The sequence below is a fragment of the Phaethon aethereus genome (genome assembly GCF_964289735.1).
Source record: "Phaethon aethereus genome assembly, chromosome: 10".
Lineage (NCBI taxonomy): Eukaryota > Metazoa > Chordata > Aves > Phaethontiformes > Phaethontidae > Phaethon > Phaethon aethereus.
Window position 1 is genome coordinate 23,351,019 of NC_138586.1, and position 14,605 is coordinate 23,365,623.

General features: G+C 54.6%; 2 protein-coding genes across 2 annotated transcripts; both read right to left on the reverse strand.

The window, feature by feature from the left end:
- Positions 1-1,615: 1,615 nt before the first annotated feature.
- On the reverse strand, positions 1,616-5,716 carry LOC309408340 (diacylglycerol O-acyltransferase 2-like; the record flags this gene model as incomplete). The annotated part of the gene is given in 9 exon segments (XM_082004146.1): positions 1,616-1,823; positions 1,988-1,999; positions 2,002-2,189; positions 2,267-2,441; positions 3,028-3,232; positions 3,346-3,416; positions 3,669-3,776; positions 3,850-3,978; positions 5,677-5,716. Coding segments are annotated over 9 exon segments (1,083 nt in total). The 3' UTR covers positions 1,616-1,668.
- Positions 5,717-7,816: 2,100 nt separating this feature from the next.
- On the reverse strand, positions 7,817-14,383 carry IGBP1 (immunoglobulin binding protein 1). The gene is made up of 6 exons (XM_082004301.1): positions 14,190-14,383; positions 13,674-13,985; positions 11,057-11,252; positions 9,957-10,042; positions 8,624-8,736; positions 7,817-8,315 (listed from the first exon to the last, which is right to left on the reverse strand). Exons 1-6 carry the CDS (start codon positions 14,375-14,377, stop codon positions 8,167-8,169), a joined length of 1,044 nt encoding a protein of 347 aa, XP_081860427.1. The 5' UTR covers positions 14,378-14,383; the 3' UTR covers positions 7,817-8,166.
- Between the last annotated feature and the right edge of the window lie 222 nt (positions 14,384-14,605).

The window sequence follows — 14,605 nt, forward strand, 5'->3', positions numbered from 1 at the left end:
CCGGGGCCCTCCTGGGGACACGCGGGGGCTGACAGGTCACTAAAGAAAAGGGACGCTGGTCCCTCCCTGGCATGCACAGCCCTTCCAGCCTGCTCGACGGCGACGTGCGGGGACCCGACCGAACCTGGGGATGGAGCCGGCGCTGGGTGCTCCGCCTGCCTGGCGAGGGCTCTGCGGGACATCCCTGGCACGCTGCTGGCCTTGGGAGAGGCGGGAGGGACGTGGCACGGGGCACTTGCTGCCCGCCACCCCCAATAAAGCGCCTTCCCCTTTCTCCGTGCCCAGACCTGTTTCTCCCCATAGCAGAGTGAAGAGGGATGAGACGCCCACCCTCACCCCAGAAAGCGTTTGAGAGCAGAGAAAAGCCACCCGTGCCTTAGCGCTGGGGCAGCTTCGGAGTGAGGGGCTGGAGTGGTGACACTCGCGGTGACAGGAGAGTCCTTGGGAATCTGCTTTTATGGGTGTTTGCTTTCCAAATGTTTACCCAGCCTTTTTGTTTGACGGAGTGCCTGCGCAGAGAGGAGCGGACCAGAGATGGCTATCGGCGCTGCTGGCTCTCCCACGCCAGCCCGGACAGGGACAGGGCTGTCCCCACCACAGGGAGCCCCAGGAGGGGCTGCTGCCATCACCCCCCGTGAGTCCTGCCAGCACACGCCTAGGGAAGGGAAGCCCACAGCAGCATCGGGGCATCCCCCCAGCCATGGCCGTGTGGCACCGACTGCACACAGCCACATCCCACCAGAAGCTGTCACCTGGGCAGGGAGAGGGCCCCAGCGATGCCACGTCCCAGCCCCGCATCCCCATCCCACCAGACAGCGGTACCCAGAGAGCCCCGCACTCACCGCTGAGCCGAAAACAGAGAGAGGAGGAGACATCCCTCCTAAGCCCAGTTAACCCAGTAAGAGCAGCTGCTGCCCCTCACCTCCCATTATACCTGACGTGGCCCAGGTGGACCCGGGAGCAGCTCGGTTGCACCTGAGCGGCGCAAGGGTCCCTACCAAGCACGGCTCCAGCCCCGGATGGCTGGAGGGGGGTGGCATGTCCACAGGGAGCATGGGGGTACAGCCACCAGTCCTGCCCCCCCAGCACACACAGGCAGTGGTGGTGGGGTTGGAAATCTGTATTGGAAAAGGCTCGTTTGGGGCCAGAGCAGCACTCGCCCCCAGCCGGGGCTCCGTGGTCCCAGCTGAGGCCACTTCCACGGGTCCCTGAGTCTGGGAGTGTCCCCCCAGCCCTGGGGGGATGTCTCCCCAGCCTGGTCGCACTTGCCATCGGGTTGTCATCCCAAAGAGTCCATCTCATTCCTTCCTCCTGTGACACCCTCTCCCTCAGCTCATGGTCTCATGGTTGTCTTGGGGGGACCGTGCCCATTGCTGGCCCCCAGCCTTACACCAGCCCCCGCCCCCATCAGCCCCACATCCTTGGGAGATGGCTGTGTCACCCGCGGCCCCTCCAAACCCCTCTCAAGGGGGACCCTTTCCCAATCTCCCCCTCCCCTCGCTTCCTCCTCTTCTCCTACATCCCACTCAGGTTTTTCGGCTGAAGAAGCGGAGGGCCGGAGCGGGGACCATCTCCCGCGTGTCCCCTGTGCCAGGCCGGCTGAAATCCCCACCCGCAAGAGCCGGCTGCCCTTGTGAGTCAGGATCTGGCCGCCGGCACGGGCCGTGCTCAGAGGATGTGCAGCTCATCCGTCTCCGACAGCCCATACTTGGTCTTGTTCTCATTGAAGAGCTTGACCAGGGAGCGGATGTACATCTTGTGGTACATGTCCACCGTCTCAGAGCTCGGGTCCTCGATCCTGGGCACCATCACCGGCTCCCCCACTGCCGGGAGGGGAGGGAGGTCAGGCTGGCGGCGCGGGGACGTGCTCAGCTCATCAGGGACGTGAGCTGAGCATTGCTTTCCAATGCCACCCATCATGGGGTGTCCTCCTCCTCCACCCCTCCACCCTCTGGGGGTCCCCTCTGCCCTGGTAGGCGATACTCACCCACGGTGGTGATGGTCTGGCGTAGGGGAGGAAGCCCAGGGACTGGGCGGAGGTGAGACCCCGGCCGTAGAAGATGCAGGGAGCGAAGCCCATCATCTTCTGGAAGCGCTGTTGGATGTTCCTCATCCAGCTGCCCTCCTCAAAGACCACCTGGCGGAAGAGGTCGTTCTCCCCAAAGGAGAAGGAGGGGACGAGGTAAGCCCTGTGGAGGGGACATGGTGGGCGGTGATGGGGCGCCGGGCCCCTCGGACCCCCATCGTGGCAGTGCCCGTAACCCACCCGTGCTGCAGGGCCATGCGGACGAAGCCCTTGCGGTTCTTCAGGACGAGCGTGGTGACGCCGGGACGGCAGGAGAGCGACTCGGCCGCGCCGCCAATGACGATGGCCACCGCGTTGCCGGTGCCGTTCTTGGAGAGCAGGTACCCGATGGCGCGGCGTGTCACCGGGCACAGGCCTGCGGCGGGGCGGACCATCGGTGCTGTGGGACTGCCTGCCCGCACAGCGCCCAGGGGACCGGGACCCCATAAGGGACCCCACGAGGGACCCGGCCTGGGGAGCCCATGCAAGGGACAGTACAAGGGCGCCCCCTGCTGCGGGAGAGCTCCCAGGGACGGACGGGGTCCCCCGGGCTGCCAGCCCTGAGGGCAGGGTGCTGGCGAGGTGCGGGCAGGGCACAGGCAAGGTGTGGGCAGGGTGCGGACAGGATGCTGGCAGGGTGCAAGCAAGGTGAGGGTGGAGTTCAGGCAGGGTGCAGGCAGGGTGCAGGCAGAGCGCTGCCCCTGCCCTGCCTGCTCCTGCGGGAGCGCAGAGGCGGTCACCCCTGGGGTTTCTCCCAGACAGGACCGCGGAGACCCCTGCCTGCGGGCATCGCCCCCTCCGGGCTCTGCAGCAGGCAGAGGTGGGCAGGAGCGGGGCAGGCAGGGTGTGCGTCCCCGGGGCGCCCACTCAGCTCAAGCCGGCACAACTGGCCATGCCTGCAGGGCTGCCCATGAGGGCAGGGTGGCGGGCAGCTGCCTGTCCCGCTGCCCATGGACGCTCACCGCCACTCATCAGGTACTCCCTGAAGATGGGAAGGCGAAAGTTGCCGGCCAGGGTGGTGAGGAAGGGCCGGATGCCCGGGAACATCTCCCCGAAGCCCGTCGAGCCCGTGATGAAGTTGCAGAAGGCGCCGACGCAGAGGATGCCGTGGGGGTGGGAGCCGATGATGTAGTTGTGGCTGGGGGACAGGTCGTGAGTCTTCACCAGCTGCAGGGACAGAAGCGGGTTGTGGGGACAACAGTGGTACATCCTTTGTGTGGTACCACCACCACTGCCTGCATGAACATCCCGTCCCGGCACCCCTGCTCTGCATGCCGTACCTTCACGGGGAAATAATCCCGAAAGTGCCTCCACACGCGCCATCGCCGCAGGCACGGCAGCCTCCTGCCACCTGCAAACCAGGGAGGGACCGCAGGAGATGATGCCCACCCCAGTGGGCAGCAGGACCCACGGGAAACACTCCCCATGGACCCGCCATATCCCTCTTCCCACCGTGATGATGATGATGGGAGAGAGGAGGAAAGGAGCAGGTGTGACATGGTGCTTCCCATTTGCCATGCTGGGATGGACCCAGAGAAAAGGGAGATCCCACACCCCATCCTGCTGCAAAGCTGGAGGAAGGGGGCACTGTGCCCACCCCCACCTTTCTCTGGCGTGTCCCAGTCAAAGATGATCCAGGCCAGGTAGAACGCAGAGATGGGCCAGAAGCTGGTGAACACCAGGTAGATGAGGAGCAGCAGACTGATGGTTCCTGTGGGACCCAGGAAGGGGGGTGAGTGGGCGCCTGCCTGCCATGCTGTGACCTCCAGCAGCCCCCCACTCACCCAGCAGCAGGAAGCTGAGCACCCACTGCAGGACGGAGAGGAGCTGGAGCCAGGAGCGGACATCCCGCTGTGAGGGCCAGCGTGTTGCAAGCAGGGTGCGCAGGGCGGTCTGGATGCTGGCACGGCTGCCTGCGGAGAGGGACACGGCACTCAGCCCAAACCAGCACGGATTGCACAAATGCTGTCCCGCTGAGCTGGCGGGGGGCAAATCCAGTGGTACCCATGGCTGCCGGGGTCGGGGTATGGGGGCAAGGCAGGAGGTAGGATGGGAAGAATGAAGCAGTGGACGAGGAGGGATGGGGTGGGGGATGTTCATCCCCAGAGAGCTCTGGACCATGCTAGGAGGTGGCCCCAGGCCACCAGAGGCTGCTCTGTGGCTAGCCCTGCTTGGAGCAGGGCAGGCTGGGCACCCCCAAGCCCCAACACGAACGTGAGCCTGGGTGCCCCAGCGGAGCCCAGCGCAGCAGCACGCGCCGCGCCGAGCTCCCCGGAGGCCAGGACCTGTCCCGCACCCTCCTTGGCACATTCATGCTCAAAGATGATTCGGGGCTTTCTCAGCCAGGCCAGCGCAGCAGGGATGCGTGGGGCAGCATCCGCCCCCCTGCAAGCGCCAAGGACAGCGGCCAGCGGCCGAGCCAGGGTGGCCGAGGCTGGCCATCCCCACGGCTGTCCCCGCCAAGCCCTGCCTCCCACGAGGGACACTGCAGCAGCCCACTGCCGCTCCACTCCCCCCACCACCCCCTTCCCTCCAGCCGACCCTGGTGAACCATTAACTGCATCAGGCCGGGCGCCAGGATCCAAACTCCACGCACAGCCCCATCCCTCCTCCCCGAAACGGGCCCGAGGCGCTGGTCCCAGCTCCCGGCCAAAGGTCCACTGTGGCCGAGACCACCCAGCACGGCCAGTGCTGCGACCGCAGCAAGCTACCTTTTGTGTCACAAGAGCCTTGTTTTCTTGGGAAAAAAACCCAAAATCAGCATGCTGGCCAGAGAGAGACATGTTCAGGGTGAGACGGGAACAGACCTGCCCCCGTGGCTCCTCAGGCCAGGGACGCTCAGATCCCCAGCAGGACCCCCGGGTTGGAGGAGACCCACCAAAGCCCATTTCGGGTGGCTGGTGGAGGTTTTCCCAGCTCAGTCCAAACCACGAATGGGATAACTGAAATAAATTAAACACTGGAGCCATCACCAGCGTTGAAGAATTGTTTTCCCTCTCTGCCAAGCAGCATGCCGCGCTTTAAGCGATCCCTCCCACCCGTCCCCGCACGCCCAGCGAGGCAGCCCCAGCACCCCAGCCGCCCGCACAGCCCCGCCGTTGTCAACTTTCTGAAGCCCCCTTTTTTTTTTTTCCAGGGAAGATGCAGAGCTCTGCCTAACAAATTCATGCCTACCAAACAGTTGCTTTTTTTAGTTCTTTTTCTAGCTCCCCCCCAAGCACTCTATGAATGTCCAGACCGCAGACAGAAAATGGAGAAACCCCAGAGGCTCCACTGCCGGCCCTGTCCGCGGCGACAAGAGCCTCTTCAAACCCAGAAATTTGGACTCCGTGGCCCGGAGCAGCAAGGAAAGATGAAGGGGAATTTGCAGCACTCTGGAGCATCTTGCGGGACTAACGTTACCGAATGCATTGTCAGAAATTTCATTCCTGTTGAGCAACTGTATGTTTTCCTCTGGTGCTGCTAACCCCAAATTGCTCCGAACACCTCCCTTTCCCCTAAGCAGTCTAAAGCAAATAGACAATAGTGACAGCAAATGCTAATTGCCTGACCAGCTCCTCGCACCGCCAGAGCATCAGAAACCATTCAAACACGCTTTGGAAATATCTTACCACTAAGATTTTGGGAACAGGCTGCAATAATTGTTTTCATGGTGGCAAGGAGTTCTGCGCCAGGCCCTGGTTCAGCAGGTTAAAAGGCGAGTTTGGAAACACTGGAGGGCGATTGATTGTGTATCCAGCCGCTTTAACCAGCTGATCCAAGGTAAACCGTCCGCCGCGGAGGGGAGCGGAGCCACGGAGGGGAGCGGAGCCGCTCCCGCCCCGGCTTGCAGAGCAAGGAGAGGAGCTGATGGTCCTTGGGAGGATGAGGAGTTGCGCTGAGCAGCAAGGAGCTGCCGTCGCAAAGGGTGGCCACTGCTCCCTGGAAGGGCACCGCTGCCAGCGCTGGCGGTGGCTCGGCGGGGGCTGCCTTCCCCCAGGGAATGGTACCGTCCGCGCTTTGGGTATTTCACAAACCGCTGTCATGCTCTATCGGTGTGACTCCCCTCCAGAGCCACCCAAAAACGTCATCCCCGAAGCTCCTGCTCTGCAGTACGGGAACGCAGCCCGTGGGGCGAGCCTCAGCCCCGCCGTCCAGCGCTATCGCCTCCTCTTCCACCCCTAAAAGGGGCACTGGGGTTGGCTAGCCCTGCCTGCTAGCCCAGAAAGACTGGAATAGTGCCTGGCGAGGATGGGAGGGTGGAGTAAGAGAAAAAGGAAACAAAAGCAGCACAAAAGCAGCAGAAGCAGCCCTGAGATGGGGCTTCAGGCCAACAGCCAAAGGGACAGTAAAAATCCACAGCATCTGGTTCACTAGAGCTACTTCTCAGGATCCGCCTCCAGAAGTACTCGCTAGGAAGAGCCATCTAACATCACATATAGGAGAAGGATAAATACACGTAGAAGATTGCATGTCTTGTTAAAATTAAAAAGATGTTTCACAGGAGAGGTCTGGAACCCACAAAAACCTCATCATCTGCTTTTGTAGACTGTAGAGACTCAGTATCTGGAAAAAGGGGTGCAACAGCATTCACTGCAGGCGACAGCTTCACAGATGTGGATTAGCTAGGAGGAGCTGCGATTGCTGTGTATAAAATGCCCAAGCTCTCCTGCAGCCTAGTTGGTCCCTCCGGTGCGCCTGAATCATAGAAATAGGAAGGAATTAACCTAACTAGTAGGAAGAAAAAACCTAATAACTAAATAAACTAAAACTAACTAATAGGAAGGAAAAAACCCCCAAATTCTTTCAGAATCCCACTGTCCACAGAGGTAAGGGAGCACTCTGCTGATGTACCCCTGACTGCACCACATCAAAGACGGTAGCTCCAGGTAACACACTGCCACGTACGCAAGCAGCAGTGATGCTTGCTTTGGTTTTTCATCCCAACATTTGTATCAGGTTTAGAACAGGTTTAGTTTTATGTGCCAGCCCACACTGGGCAACTCCAGAGCTTCCAGCCACGGCTCCGCACTTTCTTGCCCAGTAACATGCCTGCCAAGCTCCAGGTCGGTGCCAGGTACAGCAGAGCAGTCATGCCCTCTCTTCTCACTCAGTGCGCAGGATTAGCACCAGCAGCTATTTCAATTACCTTCAGAAGAATCCAGAGAAGGTTTTTAGCCCTTCTTCAGTGTTATTCTGCAAATAGATTTCAAAGCACACTGACAACCAGTGCGCTACTTTGCATTTGAATATGGTACCATTTGTCCCAGTGTTGGCCCTTGTAGGGCTCCACGAGAGGGTCCCGACTGCAAACATGTGCATGACATTACGGATGCTATCAGCACGCAGACCACTAAGCAAAAGCACAAATATTTCTATTAAGGCATTTGTACTATGTGTAGTATCAGCACTTCAAGACATTGCCCTCGAAATACCTGATCCACTTAACACAAAAATCCTGAACACTCCTGAACAATCCCGAACATTCCCGCTCGGGGCGGGGGGGGGAACGGCGGGACGAGCCTGTGGAAAGGCTAGCGGTACACCTGGCTGCGTACAGACCTCCCTGCTGAGGTGAACGCCGCGCTGCAAGCTGGTGTGTTCAGCCTTGGCCAAAAATCATGGCCATCTGACATTGCCTCTTTCCCATCCCCAACTCCCTTGGTTGCTGGAAACCAGCCTTACAGACTTGCTCTGGAAGAGCCTAGGACAAAGAGCAAGGGATTTTCACAGCAAGAATTAGGCAGCACAAGAGATTTTATTTTGCTTAAAATATAGAGGGGAAAAAAAATAAATACAAACCCACAATACAAAGAGCAGTTTCCAAATTAATGTACTTTTCTTTCAAGGACATCCTCTGACTGGGAGAACAGAGGCAGTCTGACCCCTCAAAGAGCTCCGCCTGACAAGAGCTCTGGGGCATCGCTGTACATGACCAGTGCATTCAGTCTGACATTTAATGTAAACCAAAGCAAACTGTCATGTTTAGTCCTCTGACTCCAGTGCCTCCCCGAGAAGCCACGGACACCTCCGCATATGTACAGTGCATTTACTCCTATATCTCCAGGACACAGGCAATTCTCACAGGACTTCCAGGCCCTGCTCCCTCTTCAGCGAGAGCATCAGCCCACATTCTGCCGGTTACCATAGCCTCTTGGGTGCGTATCTTTCCAGTCATCCCAGTTCCGAGCTTTTTGAAGAGCTTCCTCATCCTCCTCCTCCTCTTTTTTCTCCTGCTGTTGCTTCTGCAACTCTTCATCAGCTATACCTGCTGAAGGTCAAGAACAGCAGTAAGGGGCAGTAAGACAGAGGAAGATCCCTAGTTAAGTTCTCAAGACAGAGGAAGATCCCTAGTTAAGTTCTCAAAACAGAAGCCCTCCCAGGAGCTGGTCTAGCCAGAAAGCTGGAATTGCCAAGGAGTAGTCTAGCAATCCAGTTATTCTCACAGCCTAATAAAAGTCAGCTCTTGCTCCTCCTCAGTGAGCGGGTGTTTTACTGCCTCAACACACCCCTGTTCACGCTCCTCCTCAAGAGGCTTCCCAAATTCTCTATTCCAATCTTTGCTTTGCAACTCCATACCTGGTGTTCTCTGAGGCACACTCTGACCAGACACAGCCCCTTGCCTTCTGCGCTGCTCATACCAGTCATCCACAGTCACAGTAGGCAGGCCAGGATATCCAGCACCAAACACTCTACAGGAAGAGACACAGTCAAAGGCAGCAGTTTACATCACTACAAATGAGCAGAACATAGACAATCATGCCCAAAACTACTCTGTGATCCAATCTGTACTAACATGTTATCAAGGAGGGCTTGAGAACAAACATTATTTCTACAGCCAGGGCCATCAGCAACAGAATTGCCAGTAGCCTAGCCATAATAGCATTTAAAGAGTTCATCCTGCTCGTTTAGAGAGATGAGGACTGTTCGAGTCCAAAGACCTTGAATCACTTCTCCAGCCCCAAGGAGCACAATCTTGCTAGGACAGGTTGCCAAGGAGGCCCCTGGGAACTGAATTAAGCACAGCTTGGCTAAATAGATACATTGAAGGCTCAGGGAAAATAATCACAGAATCATTAAGGTTGGAAAAGACCTTTAAGATCATCAAGTCCAACCATCAATCCGACACCACCATGCCCACTAAACCATGTCCTGAAGTGCCAGGTCTACATGTTTTTTGAACACCTACAGTGATGATGACTCCACCACCTCCCTGGGCAGCCTGTGCCAATGTTTGACTGATCTCTCAGTAAAGATGTCAAAAGCAAGACAAGAAATCTGTTTTCTATCCCATTTTGTGCTTTAGCTGCCATATTTCTTGCAAGGGCCTCATGGTGCCACAAAGTGTTAAGATCTTGATACCCCAGGGAGAGCCTTACAGTTAAAAACTGTATTACTGTGACTGATAATTCTCTGGTTGGTATCACATCTTCCCAGTGCCTAAGATCACTTACTTGAAATCTTCCAGAGTTTACATCAGATTAAGAGACCACATGTGCTTTTCAGTGCTGGGCTCTTTATTTTAAGAATGAAGAACAATGCTGTTATATTACATAGAGAGGGGCAGATAAGCCTTGCCTCGCCACAGCTTACCAAACAGCAAGCACGTGGCCTATAAACTAACACAGTTAATATTTGCTTAATACAGTCTCCTCTTCTGCCATCCATATAGGAGGAAACAGCATTAACCAAGACGCTGCAGCATGCTGGTAACGGAAAAAATTAGAGAAAATGGAAGAAATGCATTAGATATTCCCCATCCCCTGCCCAGATGCACGACACGTGCCCTCTTGATGCAACACGCTGCCTGAAGGTAATGGCTGGTTTTCTGCATTTGAAAGAGTATCTTAGGCTCAACATGAGAACAGAGCACTGCATCATACTGCGTCTAAATAATCAGAAAACAACATACTTAGCCTGAGCAGCATCCCGGGTAAGAATGAAAGGTTTCAATGGAGCCCTGACTTGCCGAGAAGTGCCGTGTGGTGGTGCTGAAGACTGAAGATGCAAACAATAATCACAAGATAATCGTGTAGATGAGAACCCCCTTCTCTGCTTCCTACCCCAAATTAAAGGTCTTCTAGAAGAGAAATGCCTCTGCTGTCAGAGCAACATCCCAAGGTGGACAATTCAGGCCTTAAGCCTGTTTAAATCATGAACTCCATCTGTAAGATTCTACAAATCACTTCTCTTTGTGCCTTTGCTACACCCTTTTCTGATCAAAGCACAAAGCTGACAGAGCTAAACCAGATCAGCTCAGATCAAAGCATGAAATACAGCTTATTATTTTTCACAGGGATCAGATGCAGTACATTCTGAAGCAATTAGAGCTCATCACTCCTGATGCTATCACCCAGGTCACTACAGAGGAGCAGAGTTCTGCAATGGCAATAACGAACTGCACAAACCAGCAGTGCCAAAGCTGGACTGTGGTCTACATCAGCACATTATGATTTTTTACTTCTAGACAGACATTTTAGGTGAGTCACATAAATCCCAGAAACACTATTCTACACTGGAGTTGCGGGTCTATGAGAAGTTTTCAGCATTCAGAATGGGCATTTCTTTCTGTAACGTCTAGACACTTTGTAGACCAGAAGCGTAGGCTTGAAAGAAATCACAAGGGTCTTCTTTTAATTTACAAATGTACTTAGGTCTTTAGAATTAAGCGTCTGGCAGAACCCAGCAAAGTGGAGAAATGCCTCTGCACGCAGTCTGGTTCAGCTCCGATACCCAATGCTCTAGCATTTCACAAGCCATGAATGCCTAGAACATGTGGTAGCACCAGACAGTGACAAATCCAAAAATCAGACCACTGCCCATTCAGAACTAAACCAAACCCCACCTGTTTGTTCTGTCACTGAGCTAAAGTTCAATCGGGAATTCACAAAATAAAACTTATAAAGCTCTTCTATTGAATTCCTCTGAGGTTCATTTACCTGCAACAGTGTCTATCATCAGGTCTAACTACCCAGAGTCCACAGCACCTGCAGTGCAAGAGAGATCTCATACCTGTTTCACTGTACCTCTGCTCCTCAGGATGACCATTTCTTGGTCAATGCTCTCAATTTCCTCAAGGCCGGTGTTGATCCATTTCTGGATTTGTAGTATATAAAATTCCCGTATCTGATCCTCATCTGCTTGCCCGCTCTCCACAGAGGTTCTCATAGAGGCCAATCTGTTTTCCAGTTCCTTCTTCTGCTTATATCTGTCTCAAAGAGAACAAAATGAGATCATTTAGATAACCTTTCTCTAGCACAGCCCAGATACAGTGTTTTCTAAAATAAACCAATTCCTATGTCTTGAAATTCAGTCAAATGTAGTTAGAGAGCTACCTCCTGCCCCAATCTTCTTTTAACTGCTTTTCACAGAGGTGCCAGTTGCTGACCAGTGCTCATTAGGGTACGCAAATCGCAGACATTCATAAAGCTCCTCAAGTCTCTGACAAAACTCCTTGTGCGGGGAGGACCCACTCGTTTAACAACCAAGTAAGAGTCCTGTAGAAGTAAAGTTGCGACTTACAGGAACGTACCCATTAAGAAGGGGAGGAGCACCACATCATACTGGTTGTCATTTACTCATGACCTCTAACAATGTGTAAGCAAGAGGCAAAATGCCAAGCAGGGATCCACCTCCCCACCTCATCTGACTGACAACAGGAGGTTTTTGACAAATGAAAACTACAGAAATCAGAAGAATTCCCACCTTCTTAAAAAAGGCTTTGAAAATGCCTTTTTTATATATATATATATATATATATATACACACACACACACACAGAGTTACATACATACATGCAGGACCAAAAAAATCTTTTCCTCCCATCTTCTTCATCACTTCCATCTGTCAACTCAAATTTAGACATTACATTTGCTCTTTACTACTCTAAGAGGTTTAAACATGATTTCATGTATTTTAAAAGAAAATTGTATACAAAAAGGGAGGTTCTGATGGTTTACTACTTAAATTAAAGTAGCTCCTGTCTGTTAAAAACAGCTTTAAGAAGACAGTTTAAATTTAGAAGGGCACCTCAATTTTTTTTTCTGCTAAAAGGGCTGCAGTTCTAGAAAACTAAGCCTCCCACATAAAATCAGGCAAGCCTGGCAACACAAAACTCCTGGAGAAAAAGGAATTTAACTCATTCACTAGGCTCCTTCACTGAGAAGGCAAATGTAAGGGCTAGTTTTTGCCTCTACATGACACAAAGATATCAAGAAGCTGCTTGTAAGGCAGATTTAAAACACTTTTCCAATTTCTGTCTCGTATGTTTTTGTGTGTGTATGTTCTTTTTAATATAATTTTGGCTTTCTGGACTTTTCGGACCTTTTCAGGAATTAGTTAAGGACACACACGTACACACTACCTATGTAATACACTTCCAGGCTAAATCCTTGTGTCCCACTTCCTTCAGTTACAGTGCCACCTGAAGAATGCACAGCAAGAACCAAGGATTAGAAACCTACGGGAGCTGAAAGGACAAGGAGCATACAAGACTCATTCTAAAAGAACAAACACATCCACAAGTGCTCCACAAGAACCCTGAAAAATATATCTTAACTGGCTGTGCACCTGACTGCCCAGCCCTGTCCTGCAGGGAAGCAAAGCAAACCACTCCATTCCCGTTTGTCTTTACACGCCACAGCGGGATAAGTCCTCTTCAGTTGGCCGCTGTAATCCCAACCTGCTCCCCAGAACACTGGATTGTGTGTTCATTCAGCCAGCAAGGCTAAAGGCAGCTCGGATGAGACAGGTCTGGAGCCAAGGCGATGATACAGGCCTTCTTAGGTAAATTTTCTTCATACAGCCTATGCATTTTACTGAAAGCAAATATAATTGCAACGTCTCACCCTGATCAAGTACTAACCTGCTTGCGACAGAACTCACAATGCAGGCACCTCCTGTTTGTCTTCATGTGGAAGGAGTCACGGTACAGGCAAACACAAGCCCTCAGTGAGAGGGGAGTCCACGCATAACCAAAGCCCTACCTGCAGTGCCGACAAAACCCACGCGCACTTGGGAGGTGATGCGCAGGTCTGAGACTGCTGACAAGCAGCCTCCGCTGAAAAGGCTTTGCTGTGCTGACCCCAAAGGTCCTGATGTATTCTAATGTCCCAAACCCATCTCAGTTAGGTTATTCTCTAGAATCTACATTTTTTTTTTGCATTCATGCAATTTAAACAGCTCTCCAGACCAGGTTGGGCCTTTCAGTGCTACCATAATAAGCAACAACTTGAGTGTCAAAATCCCCAACTAAAGCATGGCAAAGCAGCATCAACCATCTCTTTTTAAAAGATCTAACAAGCACATTGGTAGGTAACTTCCAATGTGGGTGACTTTACACTGTTAGCAACGATTAAAGAATTAATCATAAGAGCTTTTGTGCAGTTCTTCAACAACCAGAAACTAAAGACATAAATGCACCTCCCCAGTCTGCACACAATCCAACACCATGAAATAATGCACAGTGCCTCTCTTAAACTGAATGTTTCATGATCAAAGTATCCCAATACCAAGGGAAGCAGTTCTTTCCTGACAGTCCTTGGCTGTACAATCTCGCACTGCCTGAGGCTCTTCCCTTTTCTTAACTTGGCTCTCAAAAGCCTTTAAAGACCTCAAAGCAAGAGCCTACCTTTCAATTTTGGCTTGCCTACTTGACGCCATGGCCACCAGGCTGGGCTGGGCGGCAGCAGGGCCACCCTGGGACGGGCTCCTGGCATCTTCCTCTCCCGGGGGGCTGGCAGTCGCAGCAGGCAGGTGGAAGCTGCCCAGCCCGTAGCTCCTGCAGAGCTTGAGGAAGCGCCAGAAGTGGGCCCGAGCACTCTCCAGGTGCTCCAGCCTCCTGCTCAGGTCGACCTGCTTCAGCGTCAGGGCCCCGAGCAAGGCGGGCAGCAGCAGGTACTTCAGGTCGGCCGAGGCGATCTCCTCCAGCTCCTCGTTCTCGCTGTAAGCAGAGAGACGAGACGAGCCTTCCCATCCCGCTCCACTCCTCCCGGGCCCGGCCAGGCCCAGCCCGACCCGCGGCGGCCCGGGGGCCCGTGTGGAGGCGGCGGAAGGCTCGGAGGACCCTCATAGGGCCTCGTCAGGTCCCCCGAGCCCAGGCCCAGGCCCCGGCCCCGGCCCCGGCCCTACCCTCCCCCCGTCTCACCTGAACAGGTCCAGCTGCGCCACCATGGCGGCCGCCCGCTGCAGCGCGTCCAGCCCCTGCCGCACCTTATCCTGCACGGCCGGGGCCCCCGAAGAAGGCTCGGCGCCGGTCTCCACCTCCTCCCAGAGCCGCCGGCCCGCCGCCAGCAGCTCCGCCAGCCGCGGCCCCGCGCCGGCCCCCTCCGCCATGCTGGGCCGGGAAAACGCCACCGCCCCCGAACCGCTTCCGGGACGGCCGCGAGCGACCCCGCCCCCGCCCGCCCGCCATCTTGGTGAGGGCAGAGGGGCCGCCCGAACGGGCGGTGCCGCCATCTTGGTAGGGACGGGCATGTGGCATCGGCCACGCGCGGCTCGGCGAGGCCGTGGGCCCTCCTGTGCGTCCAGTGCTCCCAAAGCTTGTCCCGAGCGGCTGTCCTA